The sequence below is a fragment of the Suillus clintonianus genome (assembly GCF_016758775.1).
Source record: "Suillus clintonianus strain FC179 chromosome Unknown DEU56scaffold_7, whole genome shotgun sequence".
NCBI lineage: Eukaryota > Fungi > Basidiomycota > Agaricomycetes > Boletales > Suillaceae > Suillus > Suillus clintonianus.
Window position 1 is genome coordinate 608,743 of NW_024539231.1, and position 16,437 is coordinate 625,179.

General features: G+C 48.4%; 9 protein-coding genes across 9 annotated transcripts; 3 read left to right on the top strand and 6 right to left on the bottom strand.

Moving 5' to 3' along the window:
- The first annotated feature begins 592 nt into the window (after positions 1 to 592).
- DEU56DRAFT_520285 (uncharacterized protein) lies at positions 593 to 2,164 on the top strand. Its single transcript, XM_041346608.1, has 5 exons — positions 593 to 800; positions 847 to 969; positions 1,023 to 1,136; positions 1,186 to 1,257; positions 1,318 to 2,164. The coding sequence occupies exons 1-5, from the start codon at positions 606 to 608 to the stop codon at positions 2,125 to 2,127; spliced, it is 1,314 nt and encodes a 437-aa protein (XP_041213516.1). The 5' UTR covers positions 593 to 605; the 3' UTR covers positions 2,128 to 2,164.
- On the bottom strand, positions 2,165 to 3,149 carry DEU56DRAFT_520277 (Alpha/Beta hydrolase protein). The gene is made up of 3 exons (XM_041346607.1): positions 2,941 to 3,149; positions 2,487 to 2,884; positions 2,165 to 2,426 (listed from the first exon to the last, which is right to left on the bottom strand). The coding sequence occupies exons 1-3, from the start codon at positions 3,065 to 3,067 to the stop codon at positions 2,202 to 2,204; spliced, it is 750 nt and encodes a 249-aa protein (XP_041213517.1). The 5' UTR covers positions 3,068 to 3,149; the 3' UTR covers positions 2,165 to 2,201.
- Positions 3,150 to 3,339: 190 nt separating this feature from the next.
- On the bottom strand, positions 3,340 to 4,352 carry DEU56DRAFT_879668 (Alpha/Beta hydrolase protein; the record flags this gene model as incomplete). Its single annotated transcript, XM_041356067.1, has 3 exons — positions 3,340 to 3,720; positions 3,779 to 4,176; positions 4,226 to 4,352. The coding sequence occupies 3 exons, from the start codon at positions 4,350 to 4,352 to the stop codon at positions 3,484 to 3,486; spliced, it is 762 nt and encodes a 253-aa protein (XP_041213518.1). The 3' UTR covers positions 3,340 to 3,483.
- A 1,020-nt stretch (positions 4,353 to 5,372) lies between these two features.
- On the bottom strand, positions 5,373 to 6,525 carry DEU56DRAFT_520293 (Alpha/Beta hydrolase protein). Its single transcript, XM_041346609.1, has 4 exons — positions 6,465 to 6,525; positions 6,146 to 6,407; positions 5,703 to 6,097; positions 5,373 to 5,640 (listed from the first exon to the last, which is right to left on the bottom strand). The coding sequence occupies exons 2-4, from the start codon at positions 6,264 to 6,266 to the stop codon at positions 5,425 to 5,427; spliced, it is 732 nt and encodes a 243-aa protein (XP_041213519.1). The 5' UTR covers positions 6,267 to 6,407; positions 6,465 to 6,525; the 3' UTR covers positions 5,373 to 5,424.
- A 79-nt stretch (positions 6,526 to 6,604) lies between these two features.
- Positions 6,605 to 8,869, bottom strand: DEU56DRAFT_849882 (MT-A70-domain-containing protein). Its single transcript, XM_041355170.1, has 6 exons — positions 8,310 to 8,869; positions 7,809 to 8,255; positions 7,651 to 7,755; positions 7,413 to 7,589; positions 7,093 to 7,361; positions 6,605 to 7,035 (listed from the first exon to the last, which is right to left on the bottom strand). The coding sequence occupies exons 1-6, from the start codon at positions 8,814 to 8,816 to the stop codon at positions 6,912 to 6,914; spliced, it is 1,629 nt and encodes a 542-aa protein (XP_041213520.1). The 5' UTR covers positions 8,817 to 8,869; the 3' UTR covers positions 6,605 to 6,911.
- Positions 8,870 to 9,411: 542 nt separating this feature from the next.
- DEU56DRAFT_520311 (Alpha/Beta hydrolase protein) lies at positions 9,412 to 10,442 on the top strand. The gene is made up of 3 exons (XM_041346610.1): positions 9,412 to 9,669; positions 9,721 to 10,118; positions 10,180 to 10,442. The coding sequence occupies exons 1-3, from the start codon at positions 9,543 to 9,545 to the stop codon at positions 10,408 to 10,410; spliced, it is 756 nt and encodes a 251-aa protein (XP_041213521.1). The 5' UTR covers positions 9,412 to 9,542; the 3' UTR covers positions 10,411 to 10,442.
- A 932-nt stretch (positions 10,443 to 11,374) lies between these two features.
- Positions 11,375 to 11,927, bottom strand: DEU56DRAFT_520341 (uncharacterized protein). Its single transcript, XM_041346611.1, has 2 exons — positions 11,790 to 11,927; positions 11,375 to 11,735 (listed from the first exon to the last, which is right to left on the bottom strand). Exon 2 carries the CDS (start codon positions 11,709 to 11,711, stop codon positions 11,433 to 11,435), a length of 279 nt encoding a protein of 92 aa, XP_041213522.1. The 5' UTR covers positions 11,712 to 11,735; positions 11,790 to 11,927; the 3' UTR covers positions 11,375 to 11,432.
- Positions 11,928 to 12,904: 977 nt separating this feature from the next.
- DEU56DRAFT_520356 (Alpha/Beta hydrolase protein) lies at positions 12,905 to 14,052 on the top strand. The gene is made up of 3 exons (XM_041346612.1): positions 12,905 to 13,127; positions 13,178 to 13,575; positions 13,637 to 14,052. The coding sequence occupies exons 1-3, from the start codon at positions 13,001 to 13,003 to the stop codon at positions 13,865 to 13,867; spliced, it is 756 nt and encodes a 251-aa protein (XP_041213523.1). The 5' UTR covers positions 12,905 to 13,000; the 3' UTR covers positions 13,868 to 14,052.
- Positions 14,053 to 14,386: 334 nt separating this feature from the next.
- Positions 14,387 to 16,402, bottom strand: DEU56DRAFT_776708 (Alpha/Beta hydrolase protein). The gene is made up of 7 exons (XM_041351728.1): positions 16,134 to 16,402; positions 16,027 to 16,077; positions 15,207 to 15,975; positions 15,044 to 15,149; positions 14,908 to 14,991; positions 14,734 to 14,847; positions 14,387 to 14,680 (listed from the first exon to the last, which is right to left on the bottom strand). The coding sequence occupies exons 1-7, from the start codon at positions 16,229 to 16,231 to the stop codon at positions 14,583 to 14,585; spliced, it is 1,320 nt and encodes a 439-aa protein (XP_041213524.1). The 5' UTR covers positions 16,232 to 16,402; the 3' UTR covers positions 14,387 to 14,582.
- Between the last annotated feature and the right edge of the window lie 35 nt (positions 16,403 to 16,437).

The window sequence follows — 16,437 nt, forward strand, 5'->3', positions numbered from 1 at the left end:
ACAGATCTTAGTACTGATGCTCTCCCATCCAAGGATTCCCATGATGAAATTAGCCCGACGCCATGCGCATACACACAGGTCCCTATCGACCCATCATGCGCGGAGGACCAGTCACCTTTGGAGAACCATCAGGCAAGTCTACAGTATATTCCCGCCTGACGTATTACTGATTTGTGCATATTTGTGCGCATATATGCACAGCCGGGTGAAGAATCACTTGCATCGCAGCTACCTCCTGACCTCTCTCCTCCACTACCACCATTCAGTGACTTGGAGGGTCCTGAACGTGATGCAGGTAATTTATCTCTATCAATACCACTGAAGAGTGCATTGACTTCACTGACCTAGGATCGTCTTCTCCCATTCACATTGCAGAATCCACGACGAATACATGTTCAGCAGAAATGTCCGGAATTACTACAAACGAAGGAACACCACAAAGAGATGAAGTAGGCGTACATACTTTGTTGCAATGTGGAGCAATCTAACACCATATGCAGACCCTCGATGCATCACTCTCTCCTTTTATCTCGCGGAGAGGTATCCCCCATGTTGAATTGACCGACACAAGCGACCTACAGATCATTCGTCGCAAATCCAGTAGCATGACAGCTCAATTACCTCGCTTTCAGTCATCTGAAGTAGTTGAAGAAGCACTATCGAACTCCTCACTGGATAACGCACGGTCGTCTTCTTTGCCTCCCAGCTCCAGCCCTCCCCAGATTTTTTCTTCGTCCCCGCTCGCATCGTCTCAGTCGTCTCTCGATGAAATTGGAGATGATTACAAAGCTGAAGACAGGGTATATGCGCCGTGCTTCTCGTTGTGTATTTGCTGACAAGTCCAAGGTTAAAACAACAGAACCAGACGATCAGGATCTGACCAATTCTCCGGATGGAGTTCACCCATATACCTTGGAAGAGGCTTATAACAATCGCGATGACACTGACGCATATCAACAGCGAGAAACGGTTTGTGATGTTTTCTTCGGAAACCCGCTTACAATAAATTGCTTGGATTATAGCATGAGCCCGACGAACTCTCCATTCAGGGGGGAATCCCAAAAACGAACGAGAGCGCTTACGACAAGAAGGAAGTCAGCCCGTTGCCGCAAAAGCGACCCTGGCCGGAAGAAGAGGTATAGCAGAGTGCTCAACCAATTCTGCCGACTTAAAATGCTTGTTTAGATCAGTGCCCTTCTCCTGCATGCCAAGGACGTACCACCAAGCCTGGAAGAGACACGGTCGACCAAACGCGTGGTAATTAGAATGTTATCATTTGTTGACGACGCCCTGTCATTTAATCGATCATGCTTGCAGAAAACACACGATGACCAAGTGTATCTGCCACCAGCTCCAAAGCGCGCTACCTTGGCGTCTCAGAAGCAGCAGTTCAAGAAACTCATTGCTCCATTTCGTTCACCTTTGATGCCGAGCAACGATGAAGATGTTCCATCAGAGGATCTTTCCAAGTTTAAGAGTCCTTTGTCGGTTCTTCTGGCACCACCACCAGCTCCAAAAATGCCTATCACACCTCAGAAACCTCATCCACAGCATGCCCACGCAGCCCCGTTCGTTACACCAGCTAAGACTAGAGTTCGCACTCTCAAAGCGGCGTCACAATTCAAATCTCCGTTAAGCTCCTCTGCTTCAGCATCGTCCGGAAGAGGATTGTCCATTCAACTTACGCCTACAGTCCAGTCCCTAGAACGCAAATTACAACTTCTTAAACGCGCGGTCAAAGTGAAAGAGAATGATGAGGAAAAGACACTCGTCGGGCTAATCAAGAAATGGACAGAGGCAGGGAGGGAAGTCGCGTATGAGCTTTGGGATTCGGTGAAAGATGCTGCGAACAAGGGGGACGGGGGTTGGGTTGGAGGCGCAAGCAAGGGCAATATGGCGCGGGACTCAAATTGGGGTTGGGACTCCCCTGGCATCAAACGCGAAGGCTATCCGGAGAACGAGATGAATACTGCTACAGAGAATCCCTTGGACGAAGGCTACTCCAACAAGACCCTCTCAGAAGATGAAGAGCAAGTACGGAACACCATGGGTACGATGCTCCGACAGCTTGGAATTGCAACAGAGACATTTGGATGGGATGAAGATGTAGAGGTTTTCGTTGACTAAAGCTGATTTCCATTCCAGTTTGTACATTTCTACACATCGTATTGGGATCATGCAAGTCTTTACTGCCCATCATCTTACTCTTTGATATTCCTTAGTGCCTCTTCAACAATCACTTCCGGGAATTCATACTGTATCCAGTGCGAGGCATTCGGAACAATCACTGTTCTAATGTCCTTGAATTTCGCAACAGCCTCCAGCTTCAAAGCACCACAAAATCGCGGATCTGCGATCAGAACCGTCAATGCGGCAGCAGCAGGCCTGTCGGCGAACAAATGCGAAAATGACCATGGCACATTGCCCTGTAGAAAACCATCAGCACCGTTGATTCTGGAACGCCACTCAAGCTCGCAAACACTGACGTCGATGTGATCATCAGAGTTGGTGTCTCTGCCAATATGGGTCCCCAACACTTTCCAAACGGCATCGTCTCTCGTCCATAGAGGATTCAATGCCATATAATCTTCTGCGGTGGGGTTATTTATGACATCGCTAGCAAAGTTAACCCTCCGATCCACCATCTGCTCTGCGGTCACCTCCACAGATGGATCGATGAGAACCACCGAAGTAGGCCTAGTTTTTGGCAGGTACTTGAGAAGCGATAATACCGCGAGCGCGCCCATTGAGTGGCCAATGACGATATCATACTCAGCAGCCTGAAGGTAGGGCAAGAGGTCGTCTGCCAATGTCTGGACTAGAAAATCAGCTCCAGGCTTCCTGAGAGCATGTCCAAGAAGGTTTGGAGCAACGACCAAGTATCCTACAATGTTGTTGATATATTAGCGCTGTCAAAAGGCATGAGCGAAGAAGACCCGCCTTTGGCCGCCAGAGCCGATGCAACACGGTGGAACGTGTGCGAAGACGAATTTAAGCCATGTATGAGGAGTGCTCTCTTGCTTGCAGTAGGGAATCCCCACTGACTTGCAGACGGGACAGTGGCCATGGTGAGATTGATCAAGGACTTGAGGTAAGTTGGCTCTAATAGGAGCAATTCAGATACCGAGCGCAGTTTTTATGGGTACCTCGACTCAGCGCTCAACGTTAACACTTAGTATGGACATAAACTATGCTGTAAGACATATTGGATTTCCTCGCCGTCATCTGCCAGGTTTCTGTGTTCCAGAGCTCCGTGGCCCACTCGCAAGCAATATCAATAGGAGCTTAATTTTAATACTTCGGCGGCTTTCATGTCACTGCAGTGGGAAACTTGCACTTGGCGAGCGACGAGCGCAATTCGAAAACAAAATATAAACATGATGTATGAAAAGCTATTGTCTTTCTCTGAGCGTGACACCTGAAACACACAATGCAGTTGCAGACAAACTACCGCAGTAAATACCCACTTCTCCTTCGCACGATTCATAGCTTTGCTCTTGGTAGCGGCCCGGGGATTGCATCCATGATAGCATCCGGATGCTCGTATTGAATGATGTGACCGATGCCCGGAAGAACTCTGACATTCAATCTCTCGATGCCTTGAGGGATGTGCTCCAAGAAACAAACCGCGCCGAATTTCGGATCTGCTAGCAGCAAAGTGATCTTCACGTTAATGGGAATGTTTTTGAGCAGCCCACTAAAAGACATTGGCCTGTTATGCTGTTTTCCATTGTCAGCAAGGTTTGTCATTTCCACTGTTGAAATTTCGAAAAGTTACCAAGAAGATTCCTTCGGCAGCAGTGCGATCGCACATGGAGATTCCCAGCGCTCTCAATATGCAGACACGTCGTGACCAAGTAGGATTCTCAGCCATATGCTCTTCGGGAGTTTTGGCATTCATGATCTCATCTTTAACAAGTTGCATGTGAATTTGAGAATCCTCCTCTGTAACCTCGAGCGGGGGATCGAGGAGTATAACGGTGGTTTCTTTTGTGTTGGGCAAGAATGGCAAGAGCGACAAGGTCACCGTGCCTCCAAGAGAGTGGCCTATAATCACGTCGTAGAAGGTGTCCATGACGAAATATGGCCGGAGGTCCTCTGCAAGGGCGGACATGCTATAGTCGGTGCCCCGTCTCCATGCATGGCCAAGGAGATTCGGCGCGACGACAAAGAACCCTGGGTAGCCTGTTAAAAACACAGCATCACCACGATAGAAAACCCTGACCTTCTGCTTCTAATAGCTGAGCGAGGCCTTGCCACGAATCCGAAGACGCAGTCAAACCATGAATGAGCAGCGCTCGCCTGGAAGCAGTGGGAGAACCCCACTGAGATGCTGAGTTGGGCGAGTACATACTAAATTGGCTTGGATGTGGTAAAAATCTCGCGAGGAGAGCACGTATGAATGACGAGGTTCGCAACTCAATCCTGACTTTACAGGTTGAGGGAGGAGCTAGAACAGGAAGCGGCACGTAGTAAATGGCGGATCTTTATAGGGCGTATATCATATCCTGACTGAAATAACTATAAGACACTGAAGGCTAGAATGAAAATCACTATACTTATCCATCTGTTGAGAGGTGCCACGAATCTCTAGTTGCTGAAAGAAAAACAGTCTGCGCCGCTCAGGCGTCTGCCAGCAAACCCGGTCCGGGGATCGTGTCATGTTTGCCTTAATACTTACGAGAGTGGTCTCCACAGAAAGTTTTCTAGAGGCAGCCCTGACCACATGACTTCCGCGTTAGCGCACCTTCTCGCACCTAATTATTTGTGAAGCACTCTGGCGGCTTGCCGCGAAACGGAGACCTCAGTGCGGTCGTGGATGGTGCTACCACTACTTGTGACAGCAAATTGTGTTTTGACCGCTATGTTTGAAGTCGTTAGCCCTGGTTTTGAGTCAACTTCGCCCTCAGGAGTCAGGTCAATGTATAATTGCTTGCGCGACGCGTGCGATGGATCGAGAATTTAAACCAAGGACTAGTATTAGTCGAAGGCACTGTGTTCAGGTTGCGGTTGGGTTACATGTAGACTGACTGACGGTGATTCGTGAAGAGACTCAAGCAGTCTGGTCTCAGCGTTCAGGTCCTACTACTTCGGGAGAACAATCATGCTAATATTAGAACTGCCTACCAGTCAAGAAGAAAAAACGATAACTCACATGCCTCATCGTATGGGGAACAACTCCGAGCGCTGATGGGCCTTGGGGTGGTGGTGCTGGAATCATCGGATGGATCAGCAAAAGTGGTGAAAGCTATCACGGCATTCTCCAAGTGTTCACTGGGTTGAGCTGAAGTGAGGCATATTCTAATGCTCTTGCCACATGCCGAGTCTCCAACAGTCTGGAGAAAGATCAATAGCAAGTACACGATTGGATGTGACACTTGTAGAAAAAATACGCTGTAGAACGCCATTCCTACTCTCCACGGCTCACAGTTTTGCTCTTGGTAGGGGAATTGCATCCATAATAACATCCGGACACTCGTATTGTATCCAGTGACCGATGCCGGTAAGGACTCTGACGGTCAGTCTCTCCACACCATTAGGGATGCGTTCCAAAAGATTCGGATCCGATGCTAGCACAGTGATCTTGACGTTAGGCGGGATGTTTTTGAACATCCCGCTGAAAGACCATGGGCTGTTTCGCTGTTCGACGCAAAGTCAGAACATGTCAGCGATGCCTCCCATTTCAACACGTTCAACATTACCTGAAAAACCCCGACAGTATTGAGATCACACATTGCGACTCCCAGCGTTCTTAACACGCAGTCACGTCGTGACCAAGTAGGATTCTCAATCATGTGCTCTTCCGCGCTTCTGACATTCGCCGTCCATTGTAAAAACACATTCATCTGAGAGTTGAGACGCTCCTCTGAAAGCTCGAGGGCGGGATCGAGGAGTATGACGGTGGTTTCTTTCGGTTTGGGCAAGAACGGCAAGAGCGACAGGGTGATTGGACCTCCAAAAGAATGTCCGATGATTACGTCGTAGGACGTATTCATGGCGAAATATGGTCGGAGGTCTTCTGCAAACTCGGACACCTTATAGTTGGTGCACCGTCTATATCCATGCCCAAGGAGGTTCGGCGCTACAACGAAGAAACCTGGCCAACGTGTTAAAAAGATCATCAACATAGTATTGTAAACCTGACCTTCTGCTACCAATAGTCGAGCGATGCCCTCCCATGAATTCGAGCACATAGTCATGCCATGAATGAGAAGAGCCCGCTTGGAAGCCGTAGGAGAACCCCACTGGGACGCTGAATTGGACATTTGCACACTCAGATAGCTTAGGTGTTCGAGGAGGGTGAAGAGGTTCGGCGCTTATTCCAGCTAAGGGAGGCGTGGATGATGAGTGTATAAGAAGTGACCGTGTAAACGGTGTCAGGGAGATCTGACAGGGGTCATAAGGCACTAAAGATTAGATTCTAAATCAGTAAATATACCTATCACTCTATCAAAGATGCCTACTGGTGCGAAACAGAGCGTGATCCGCATCTGAATGTGGGGTTCAGGCCGCCACGATTTGACATGCGTTGACAGAGAAGTGAGAGCAAAACCGACCCATCAAGTAAGTCCCGAGTTTGCATTTTCGTGTGTAAACTTATCTAGCGGGAATTTAACACAGTTTTGGGGATGATCAATAGCAAGTGTATGATTGACTGTGACGGTTGCAAACGAAAGCTACAAAGTGTGCATCGGGCGTCAAGTACAGGAAGGTAGACGCACCATGAATCGCGCAAATATCGCGAAACACAAGCGCACATGGCATGACCAGAAGCAATCTGTGTTCATAGTGTAGAGAAGTGTGCCCCTTGCAAGGTAAAACTTGCCCAGAAGATAACCCACCTCACAAAAATGGGGCCTCAGGTGAGTGAGACGAGATTGAAGGCTGCCATCGAGCAAAATGCAGACTATCTAGTGATGCAAAACCTGACTAGACACGGTCATGAAACGTTCTGGATATCTCGCCTTGATCCGCGCTGCTAGATCCTCCTCATATATCTGGTCCTGACCCAACTGATTTCCGAGCGTTAGCCACCTGCAGAGCATTTTTGTCAGTACACCACAACCCATGTCATCGTTCGCAGCCACACACCCAGGCCGCGTATTGTGCTTTCTTCCAAAAATCTCAATCTTCCGCCCGCCAGGACACATTCTTTCGATCAGCCCATACACCTCATCTGGTTTGCGACTCGTCTCGCGCACCTCGCTCACGATGACGTCAGTGTCGAGTCCACGGTTCGCCCAGGAAGGGAAAGTGAGGTTCCCCGCAGCGTCTGTGCGCGTTTTGACACCGACAAGCATGTGCTCCTTCGTGTGGTTGAGCCAGTGGCCTGTTCGGCCGGTGCGGATCACCCGCTGGAGCTATTGGATGTAAGTAGATAGGAGAGTTGAGAGGGTTTATAAGGCATGTACCTGGTTAGTCTTAACCCAAACTACTTCATCGACACGAGTGTACCCCCATACCCGGAGGCACTCCCGACCGACTTCCATTGCACGCCCAGTGACCCAAAGGAAGAGCATTCCTTCATCCTGGAGCGTTGGTATCGGCATGGCACGCATTTCATCGTCCGTCATGGTACCATACGGAAGCTATTTGAAAAGAATTCACTCAGACTCATGTACAATGAAATGGTCCTATTGAGACGCGCACACTCATGTGTATATCCCATGGAGGGTCTGCCATAATGACGTGAAATTTTCCTAGCACTGAGTAGTCAAAACGACGCAGGTCACAGTTGATCCACTGGGGGGGGAGCTGACCGAACAACGTCACCATCAAGGATGTCGAAACGCAGCCATAGTGCTTACCACTTGCATGTCTCTTCCATCAGGGCCCATCCCCAGCTCAATCTTGAAAGGTTTCTTTAACCTCTGGGTTCTCCATGCATCAATTGGAGCGAGGGGTCCATCCTTCTCGTCCCAATCAATCTCGAAATGCAGATACCGACATGGCGCTTTCTCCTTTCCCCTGCCTCCTGCGCCAAGACCAGACGGTAATGACACACGCGCTCCCGTGCCGGGAGGGAAAGGAGTAATTGAAGGTGATTGTGAGTATGTCGGCTCAGAGTAGCACGTGTTGAGGTAGGAGCAATGTCCAAGGCTGGGATCTGTGTGGGGTCGAATGAGAGGGCGGAAGTGCAGGAGATTGCAGAATGTAGCAGGATTAGAAGGATCAGCTTCGGAGCGGGATTTGGCGCAGTCTACTTTGGTAATGTAGGTGCAGATCGGTTCGAACCCACCGTTGGGAGATCGAAACTAGCGCTGAATGCTCAACATGACACAGCACATGGACATCAGTAGTACACGCACGCGTTCCGCAAGTAACCGTCCCTTTGCTGTGCTCTTCTGGAGGATTGCATAGACCTCCTTCAAGGCTTTACTTAAACTTCCTAAGGGGGTGTTCATGGAGATGGAGGAATCACTTTCTCCGTTGGATGATGAGATCTCGTCAGGATTATTACCAGCAGCAGAGTCTGCATCCTCGTCTATGGGTGCTCGCTTGCGCTTCCGAGGATTGATAGCCTCAAGCACACGATGATTTCCCAAATGGACATCCGTGATATGCAACTCGCCGCCTTCGTGTGACAGCAGGATGGAGCCATGATCCCAGTTCGATGAGAGGGCCTCGAGCACCTTTTCTACACGGGGTAGATCAGTTAGACGTGGCATGGCGAGGCCTGAGGCAGATGTGGAGAGCCTGAAGGATATGAGAGCCAAAAGAAAATCCATTGAAGTTAACGGCGTTGAGATTCTGCCTGAGGTCAGGAAGGTCTGCAAGCCTGTCGATACCAGCAGCGACAATTCATCATCGCTCATGATGACAAGTGTGTTATGGCGAACAGTGGTAAGGGGATAATGTATGATATTCCCAAGATGGGTATGGAAATAAAACCCGTCTACCAAAGCAAATGCAAATTTCTGTTAGCGCCACCTTAAAATTTCCTTATTTGTATAGCGACAGAGGGTAACTCAAGCAGACAACGCCCTCGCCTTTTACTAGGGCGTTCCGTGGGCTGCCCTCGCTTCAATGTCGCATAGCCAATTTTTCAGCTCTCAGCTTGATCTGAGCAATTAACCGCAAGGTTGAGTTTCTCCTTTTGCCCGAGGCTAAAAGGGTTTCGTTTCTTCCTTTCCTCTTCATCTTTTGTTTCAGAACATCATCAGTCATATTCCTCCAGTGGGACGTTTCTTCGATAACATTTGCGTACTGGGCCACGCGTCCATCGGTTTTCAATCTGCGGCTCCCAGTGCTCTGTCGATGCAGTCGCAACTTGAACATTGGTTGCTGCCCGACACTTTAAGATGCGGGCCGTCCTCCCAGTCTGATTGACGGCATCTCCACAGAACGATTCAATCATAGTCATCTTATGACCCTTTCTGTGAAAATCATCTTAGGCTACCCACTCTTCCTACGCGTTTTTCCCGTTTTCGGTTTACTCACACCCTCAGTATTTTAAGTGAAGACGGAGTCCCTAACCTCTTCGTTCCCATCGGATTACCGCTCTCAAGTCTTCCTGAATACGTCCAAGTCATCCGAGTACTATGCACACATCCATTTCAGCGTCCCACTGGGGTTCCCCTACCGCTTCCAGACGGGCTCTGCTCATTCATGGATTGACTATGTCCTCGCAATCATGGGAGGGCATCGCTCAGCTATTAGTAGCAAAAGGTCAGATTTTGTAATAGTATTATGATGCTGTGTTTTTAACAGGCTGTCCAGGGTTCTTTGTCGTCGCGCCGAATCTCCTTGGCCATGCATGGAGACGGGGCACCAACTATAGCATGTCCGCCCTTGCAGAGGACCTCCGGCCATATTTCGTCATGGACACGTCCTACGACGTGATTATGGGTCATTCCCTTGGGGGCATAGTGACCTTATCGCTCTTGCCATTCTTACCCAAGGCGAAAGAAACCACCGTCATACTTCTCGATCCCACACTCGAGCTTACAGAGGAGACATTCGAAATCCATAGAAAATGGTTTGGGAAGGAAGTTACGAATGTTAGAACTGCCAATGAGCATATGGCCGAGAATCCTGCTTGGTCTCGAGGTGACAGTGTGTTAAGAGCGCTAGGAGCACACATGTGTGATCGCACTGTTGTCGAGCGGATATTTGAGGTAATACTCCTGGTGTCGAAAAGGGAAGCATTGCTGACAATTTTACTGGTGTTGTGAACAGCACAACAAGCCTTGGTCTTTCAGTAGCCTATTGAAACACATCCCATCTCACGTGAAGACCACCATATTGGCATCAGATCCGGCATTTGGTGCTGTTTGTCATTTGGAGCATGTCCCTTGTGACGTGGCAAGGTTGAACACTAAAGTCTTTATCGGAATTGGACACTGGATTCAATACGAGTGTCTGGATGTTATCATGGATGAAATACCCCTACCAAGAGCAAGACTGTGAGCTGTGTAAAGTAAGAGCTTTGCGGCGTAATTTTTATCTGTAACCGCCAAATTCAAATATACACTTACCTGTTCTCGATGTTGCCCACAGACCATTCAAGGAAGCTAGTTTGCTGTTTACGAGCACAATGTAGTATTTTATTTAGTCCATGGGATGCCGTCCCATCTTTATACAGTTTACAGAGCTGTTTCTTACAACAGACATCGCTGAACGACCTTCAAAACGCCTGTCGTCATGCATGCACTCATTCGCAATGCTGACAGTGACTGTCTTGTGTGCTACGTTGTCATATTCGCGATACCTCCCCTCCTAGAACGATTCCGAAAATCGGAGAAGAACACCTGGGAGTAACGAAAGGTACTTGATGCAAGTGTAAATCCTAGCAAATATCTGCGTCGCCCTGCAGAGCTGAAACATCGTGCCACTGCTCAGAGTCTGGCGCTGCGGAATAAGCTTATGGGCAATCTTTTACCTCACCTTCAGCTGCAATTTTTCAAAAAAATCAGAATCGCCTGACATAGCCTGATACGGCTCATGATGTTGGATCGCCAATTTTCAATGGCCCTGAAAGTTGAGATAGAACCCTGGCCAGGGTTTATTATTCGGACCAGGCCTGACATCGTCTGATCAGTCTAAGTGGGCAGCCCACCACTAGCTGTCCATGATATTTACTCGAGCATCCTTACAGTTACTTAGAGTGCAATTTCATGGTGAAATCACAATGTCGTGGAACTTCGGAAGTTAATTGGATGAAAAAGGTAATTATCCTCTGCTACAAATATTGTACAAATGAGTTGTGTTACGAACACAATCCAAAGGTGCTATGAGAGTGTTAGTAACGGTAAACATAGTATGTTGAAAGCGAGTACCTACATCAGAGCCTCGCGACCCGGTGTTCGATGCTAGCGCAGTGTCCGAATGTCCAAAAAGTTGTTACAATTGAAGGATGTTACCGGTGATCATGAGAAAACTCACCAGCGAAAGGAAACCTGATTGTGCCCTATATGATATGTCATTTGGTGTCAACAATAAGAGAACACAGTGCGGTGAGACTTGGTTGAGTATGTCCAGCCGGATATCGTCGGGACCGATGGATGTGTACTTGAACTGGATGTTGACAACGACCTATGAATCATATTGGATGATGGTGGTGGCAGCGACATGATATCGTGCACCAGATGATTGGATGCGAGCATAAAGAACAGTCGAACGAATACAGAAGCGCACCAGGTAAGTGATCTTGCAATCCTCGCAAAAAGCCCCACTGGGTGCGGCAACAGCAGCATGATTTTACAAGCCATCAGCGAGCGAGGACACCAAGGTCTCTGTCATGGCCCTGGTAAGCGGCGAATTCAAGCACAAGAAATTGTCATACAGACCGGAGCTAGTCACAGGTACACACATTAGAGTCAGCCTGTGACAGCCTGTCTGTGTTTATGAAGACTACTCTCCATTAAGTACATAAATGATATCATTGTGGTGCTATACTACTGTATAAGCTAGTCTGTCAGCCTGAGTTTCGACCGTAGTCCTTAGTGTCAGTTGAAACTCACCTAGTAGTAATAGTAATACTGGAGTACTATTTGACACGGAGGATGCATCAGGCGTGAGGGGGCGTGAATTCCTGTGTCTGAGGGCAGGTGGTTTTGTTGAAAAGGTATACTTTCTGCTTGGCCCTGATGATCATGCATGATCCTTCCGAGCACGTCTTTCATAAAAAGCTCCTGGTCAGGTCGCCAGATTCCGCTATAGGGCTTGATACGGTATTTAAATGGGATCGACATATTTCCATGCCGAGTATTAAACGTAGCTTGCCGGAGTTTTCCGGTACCACACTTTCAGGTGCGTTTCTTCCTCCTACCATCAACAGCAAATTTGGCATAGTTCGCGCATCCTCACTCGTTATTCTTCTCGTTTTTTGCGCCTGCAATACACGTCGTAATTGTTTTCCGTTTTCGCGTTGTAGTGCATTGCAAATAGATTAACTTTGGCACGGTTGTGCCGTTATGCCTTCAAGAGTCAAGTTAGCGCACGATTGAACTCGTAACTGCAAGGTCGAGTTTCTCTTTTTGCCCGAGGCTAAAAGCGCTTCTTCCTTTGCTCTTCCTACTTCCCAGCTGATATTGCCATTACACTTTCTTCTCAGAGCATTTGGATAAGGTGTCGTATTCGTCTAGTGTGACTGGGGACGTTTCTTCGCTGTCATTTACTTATTGGGCGACATGCCTCACTCTCACATCTAGCTAGGTAAATTTCAGACGGGTCATGAATCATCCTCATTCGATCTACTCTCAGTCATGGTGCTCTGTTGATGCAATGGCGATATTGGTAGCTGCCCGACACGTTCAAATCCGGGCCGTCCCCCGAGGTCAACATCACCACAAAGAGGTAAGGATAATTCAATAGCCAGACAATATCTCCACAGAAGAGTAAGGATAATCCAATGACCACCTTCCAAAGTTTATACATGCTTTTCCCGTTTTCAGTTCATTCACACCTCAATATTTAAGTGAAGACTGAGTCCCTTTTCATTCCCACCAGCTTCACCGCTCGCAAATATCTCTGAACACGTCCGAGTCGTCCGAGTACTATGTACACATCCATTTCAGCGTCCAACTGGGGTTCCCCTACCGCTTCTAGACGGGCTCTGCTCATTCATGGATTGACTATGTCCTCACAATCATGGGAGGGCATCGCTCAACTATTAGTAGCAGAAGGTCAATTTTATAATATTATTATGATGTTTTGCTTTTAACAGGCTATCTAGGGTTCTTTGTCGTCGCACCGAATCTCCTTGGCCATGCATGGAGACGGGGCACCGACTATAGCATGTCCGCCCTTGCAGAGGACCTCCGGCCATATTTTGTCATGGACACGTCCTACGACGTGATTATAGGTCATTCTCTTGGGGGCTTAGTGACTATATCGCTCTTGCCATTCTTGCCCAAGGCGAAAGAAACCACCGTCATACTCCTCGATCCCCCCGTCGAGGTTACAGAGGAGCGAATCGAAATACCTAAAGCATCGTTTAGGAAGGAAGTTACGAATGTTAGAACTGCGGACGAGCACATGGCTGAGAATCCTGCTTGGTCTCGAGGTGACAGCGTTTTAAGAGCGCTAGGAGCCCACATGTGTGATCGCACTGTTGTCGAGCGGATATTTGAGGTAATATTTCTGGTGTCGAAAAGGGAAGCATTGCTGACAATTTTACTGTTGCTGTGAACAGCATAACAGGCCTTGGTCTTTCAGTGGCCTATTAAAACACATCCCATCTCACGTGAAGACCACCATATTGGCAGCAGATCCGGCATTTGGTGGTGTCTGTTTCTTGGAGCATATCCCTTGTGACGTGGCGAGGTTGAACGCCAGAGTTTTAATTGGAATTGGACACTGGATTCAATACGAGTGTCTCGATGCTATCATGGGTGAAATACCCCTACCAAAAGAAAAACTGTGAGCCGTATCAAGGGATAATGTTCTGCGGCGTAATTTTTGTCTGTAACCGCCAAATTCAAATATATACTTACCTGTTCTCGATGTTGCCCACAGGCCATTCAAGGAAGCTAGGTTTGCTGTTTACGAGCATATTATTTAGTTTATTGGATGCTGTCCCATATTTATACAATTCACAAAGCTGTTCCCTACAACAGACATCGCTGAACGACTTTTAGATCGTCTGTCACCATGCATGCACTCATTCGCAATGCTGACAGTGACCGTCTTGTGTGCTACGTTGTCAGATTCGTGATACCTCCTAGAATGATTCCGAAAATCGGAGAAGAACGACTGGGAGTAACGGAAGATACTTGATGCAAGTGTAAATCCTAGCAAATATCTACGTCGCCTTGCAGCGCTGAAACATTGTGCCTGGGCTTAGAGTCTAGCGCAGCGGAATTCAGCTTATGGGCAATCTTTTTACCTTCAGCCGCAACTATCGACCATGGCGAGACGTTCGGTTTGTTGAGAGGTCCACATATTTAGACACGCGTAGATAGCCAAATATAATATTCATATGCGCACCCTGCCTTCAACTGTTGTAATTTGTGGTGCTCAAACACGACCTCTAGTACACAAAATCTATACAAAAAGGTGTATGCGTGAAAATCTACAGACTAAGATGAACAATCGTCTTTGGGTGGACATTAAGCAAACCGTGGCGAGTAATTAATTTATCATGACCGTGAGGCGGCGAAGAGATACAACTGCTCCCCGGCATCGTCAAGCTCGGCGACGAGGAGCTCGTTCACAGCCGTGGGATTATCCAGGTATACTGATGACATCGGATCAGATGGCTGGATGAGGCATACAAGACGGAAAACATACCGTGGTGACCAGCATATGGTATATTGTACATCCTGCTTCGATGATTACCGGCTTTGCGCAAATTTTCGAGAGACTGCAGCCCGCCTTGTGGGTCCATCCAATCATGTTCGCCGTCTAAGAGAATGAATGATCACTGAGGGATCGTTCAAGGACGAAGCCAAAGATGGTACGTACAAATGAAAGTTATTGGTAATTTGAGCGCGGCTATTCTGTCAACAAGCGGCATACGAGCGTGAGCATAGGGGGCAAGGATATGAGCTATGTGAAACCATATTAGATGACGGACTGAAAACGAAAAGGCAGAAATTACATATGCAATACTCTCCCGAACCCTTAGCAAGTGTGATATTCAAGATGTAATCATGCATATCGCGTGTTTCATCTTCTGTCAAACCGGAGAAACGGCGGCTTGAATACTTCATAGAGCAGAAACGTTAGTGTCCCACTCTGCTTGACAATATCATACTGCGAACCTTTCCTACGAGCATGGGACTCCAGAAAAGGGTCGATCGTACAACCTGGAAGGGACTCCAACCCTCCTCCCATAGGTATGTGAGGAGCCTTCTTGACCGGCTCTCCTTCTCCTTGATGGCCTTCTGCTCTTCTCGTATACGTTTAACACCCCCAGTGGATGCAGCGACCGCAGAATGAGTCGCCGATGTCATGCTTCCTGAGTCACCTTCATCAGTTAGTTCGCGCGAAGGCATGGTGAGGTTATTCGGATCATGAGGAACGCCAGCAGGGGAGAGGAGAATGAGCTTGTGCACGCGAGTGGGGTACCGCAGTGCGTAGGCAACACTGAAATAAGCGCCAAGCGAGTGTGCGATCAGCGTCATCTTCTCGAGGCCCATCTTAGCTCGCCACTCCTCTAGCGAGTCAACGAAGAAGGACTCGGCTTCGTTCACACGCCCAGAGATGTCATCACGCTTTGCTTTGATGGTGAAAGGTACGCGGGCGGAGCGGCCCATGCCCAGCCAGTCCACAGCAAATACGTCGGTGCCGCGGTGCCCTGCCCATTGTGCGAGTGCAGGGAAATTACGAAAGAAGAAACCGAGACCTGCACCGTAGCCATGAAGGACGACGGCGGGGGGTGGCGCAGTCGGTGACGGATTGGTGGACTTGATTGATAAGGTATTTAGGAAGTGCTTTGGTGCCGCGAGCTGCACACGCTCCCTGTGCGCGATAACGGGACTGTCGTTCGTTGAGGAAGCCATTTTCTCTGGCTGGAAGAATGGAAGCCGCCTGCAATGAGGTCATATGCATGCTTTCAATTCATGGAGATATGCTGCATACCTGAGTAGCCGCTCCTCGGATGCAGTACCCTGCTTGTCACCAGCAGCCCACCTGGCTCGGATCGTCAGGGTTACACAGCAACGTGTATTAGCCTTCCTTCCACTTACCAGCTCTTCAAGCTCGCCGTAAAGGTGACAGGTATATCCTTAGCCGGGGGAAGTGGGAGGAAGGTAGATGAACTACTAGTTGGTATTGAAGCTGACATGGCGCCTGGTGGCCTGCGGAGAAGGTTAATCGCTGAAATGGTGGAAGATGTAAGAAAGGAGAATGTAAGAAGGAACGGGTTATTATGGAGAAGGGTGTGCGTGCTATGTAATGTAATTATATTGAGGCAGTCGCCCTGCCGCTACCACGACGCGTCCTATAAACGGGAGAGTCATGACAAATCTTTATGCCATGCCGATCTCGGCT

What these genes read in the sequence shown, in the direction of transcription:
- DEU56DRAFT_776708 (XM_041351728.1), bottom strand. Translation starts at nt 16,231, where the DNA reads ATGTCAGCTTCAATACCAACTAGTAGTTCATCTACCTTCCTCCCACTT. An exon ending in GTCCCATGCTCGTAGGAAAG is followed by an intron (nt 15,150 to 15,206) that starts GTTCGCAGTATG and finishes TGCTCTATGAAG; the next exon opens with TATTCAAGCCGCCGTTTCTC. An exon ending in TTCGGGAGAGTATTGCATAT is followed by an intron (nt 14,992 to 15,043) that starts GTAATTTCTGCC and finishes GGTTTCACATAG; the next exon opens with CTCATATCCTTGCCCCCTAT.
- DEU56DRAFT_520341 (XM_041346611.1), bottom strand. Translation starts at nt 11,711, where the DNA reads ATGGCTTGTAAAATCATGCTGCTGTTGCCGCACCCAGTGGGGCTTTTT.
- DEU56DRAFT_849882 (XM_041355170.1), bottom strand. Translation starts at nt 8,816, where the DNA reads ATGAGCGATGATGAATTGTCGCTGCTGGTATCGACAGGCTTGCAGACC. An exon ending in ATGGAAGAGACATGCAAGTG is followed by an intron (nt 7,756 to 7,808) that starts GTAAGCACTATG and finishes TTGTTCGGTCAG; the next exon opens with CTCCCCCCCCAGTGGATCAA. An exon ending in TTTGGGTTAAGACTAACCAG is followed by an intron (nt 7,362 to 7,412) that starts GTACATGCCTTA and finishes TACATCCAATAG; the next exon opens with CTCCAGCGGGTGATCCGCAC.
- DEU56DRAFT_520277 (XM_041346607.1), bottom strand. Translation starts at nt 3,067, where the DNA reads ATGGCCACTGTCCCGTCTGCAAGTCAGTGGGGATTCCCTACTGCAAGC. An exon ending in ATCGGCTCTGGCGGCCAAAG is followed by an intron (nt 2,885 to 2,940) that starts GCGGGTCTTCTT and finishes ACAACATTGTAG; the next exon opens with GATACTTGGTCGTTGCTCCA. An exon ending in ACTCTGATGATCACATCGAC is followed by an intron (nt 2,427 to 2,486) that starts GTCAGTGTTTGC and finishes GGTTTTCTACAG; the next exon opens with GGCAATGTGCCATGGTCATT.
- DEU56DRAFT_520293 (XM_041346609.1), bottom strand. Translation starts at nt 6,266, where the DNA reads ATGTCCAATTCAGCGTCCCAGTGGGGTTCTCCTACGGCTTCCAAGCGG. An exon ending in TCGACTATTGGTAGCAGAAG is followed by an intron (nt 6,098 to 6,145) that starts GTCAGGTTTACA and finishes CACGTTGGCCAG; the next exon opens with GTTTCTTCGTTGTAGCGCCG. An exon ending in ATACTGTCGGGGTTTTTCAG is followed by an intron (nt 5,641 to 5,702) that starts GTAATGTTGAAC and finishes TGCGTCGAACAG; the next exon opens with CGAAACAGCCCATGGTCTTT.
- DEU56DRAFT_520285 (XM_041346608.1), top strand. Translation starts at nt 606, where the DNA reads ATGACAGCTCAATTACCTCGCTTTCAGTCATCTGAAGTAGTTGAAGAA. An exon ending in ATTACAAAGCTGAAGACAGG is followed by an intron (nt 801 to 846) that starts GTATATGCGCCG and finishes GACAAGTCCAAG; the next exon opens with GTTAAAACAACAGAACCAGA. An exon ending in CATATCAACAGCGAGAAACG is followed by an intron (nt 970 to 1,022) that starts GTTTGTGATGTT and finishes CTTGGATTATAG; the next exon opens with CATGAGCCCGACGAACTCTC.
- DEU56DRAFT_520356 (XM_041346612.1), top strand. Translation starts at nt 13,001, where the DNA reads ATGTACACATCCATTTCAGCGTCCAACTGGGGTTCCCCTACCGCTTCT. An exon ending in TCAACTATTAGTAGCAGAAG is followed by an intron (nt 13,128 to 13,177) that starts GTCAATTTTATA and finishes CAGGCTATCTAG; the next exon opens with GGTTCTTTGTCGTCGCACCG. An exon ending in TTGTCGAGCGGATATTTGAG is followed by an intron (nt 13,576 to 13,636) that starts GTAATATTTCTG and finishes TGCTGTGAACAG; the next exon opens with CATAACAGGCCTTGGTCTTT.
- DEU56DRAFT_520311 (XM_041346610.1), top strand. Translation starts at nt 9,543, where the DNA reads ATGCACACATCCATTTCAGCGTCCCACTGGGGTTCCCCTACCGCTTCC. An exon ending in TCAGCTATTAGTAGCAAAAG is followed by an intron (nt 9,670 to 9,720) that starts GTCAGATTTTGT and finishes CAGGCTGTCCAG; the next exon opens with GGTTCTTTGTCGTCGCGCCG. An exon ending in TTGTCGAGCGGATATTTGAG is followed by an intron (nt 10,119 to 10,179) that starts GTAATACTCCTG and finishes TGTTGTGAACAG; the next exon opens with CACAACAAGCCTTGGTCTTT.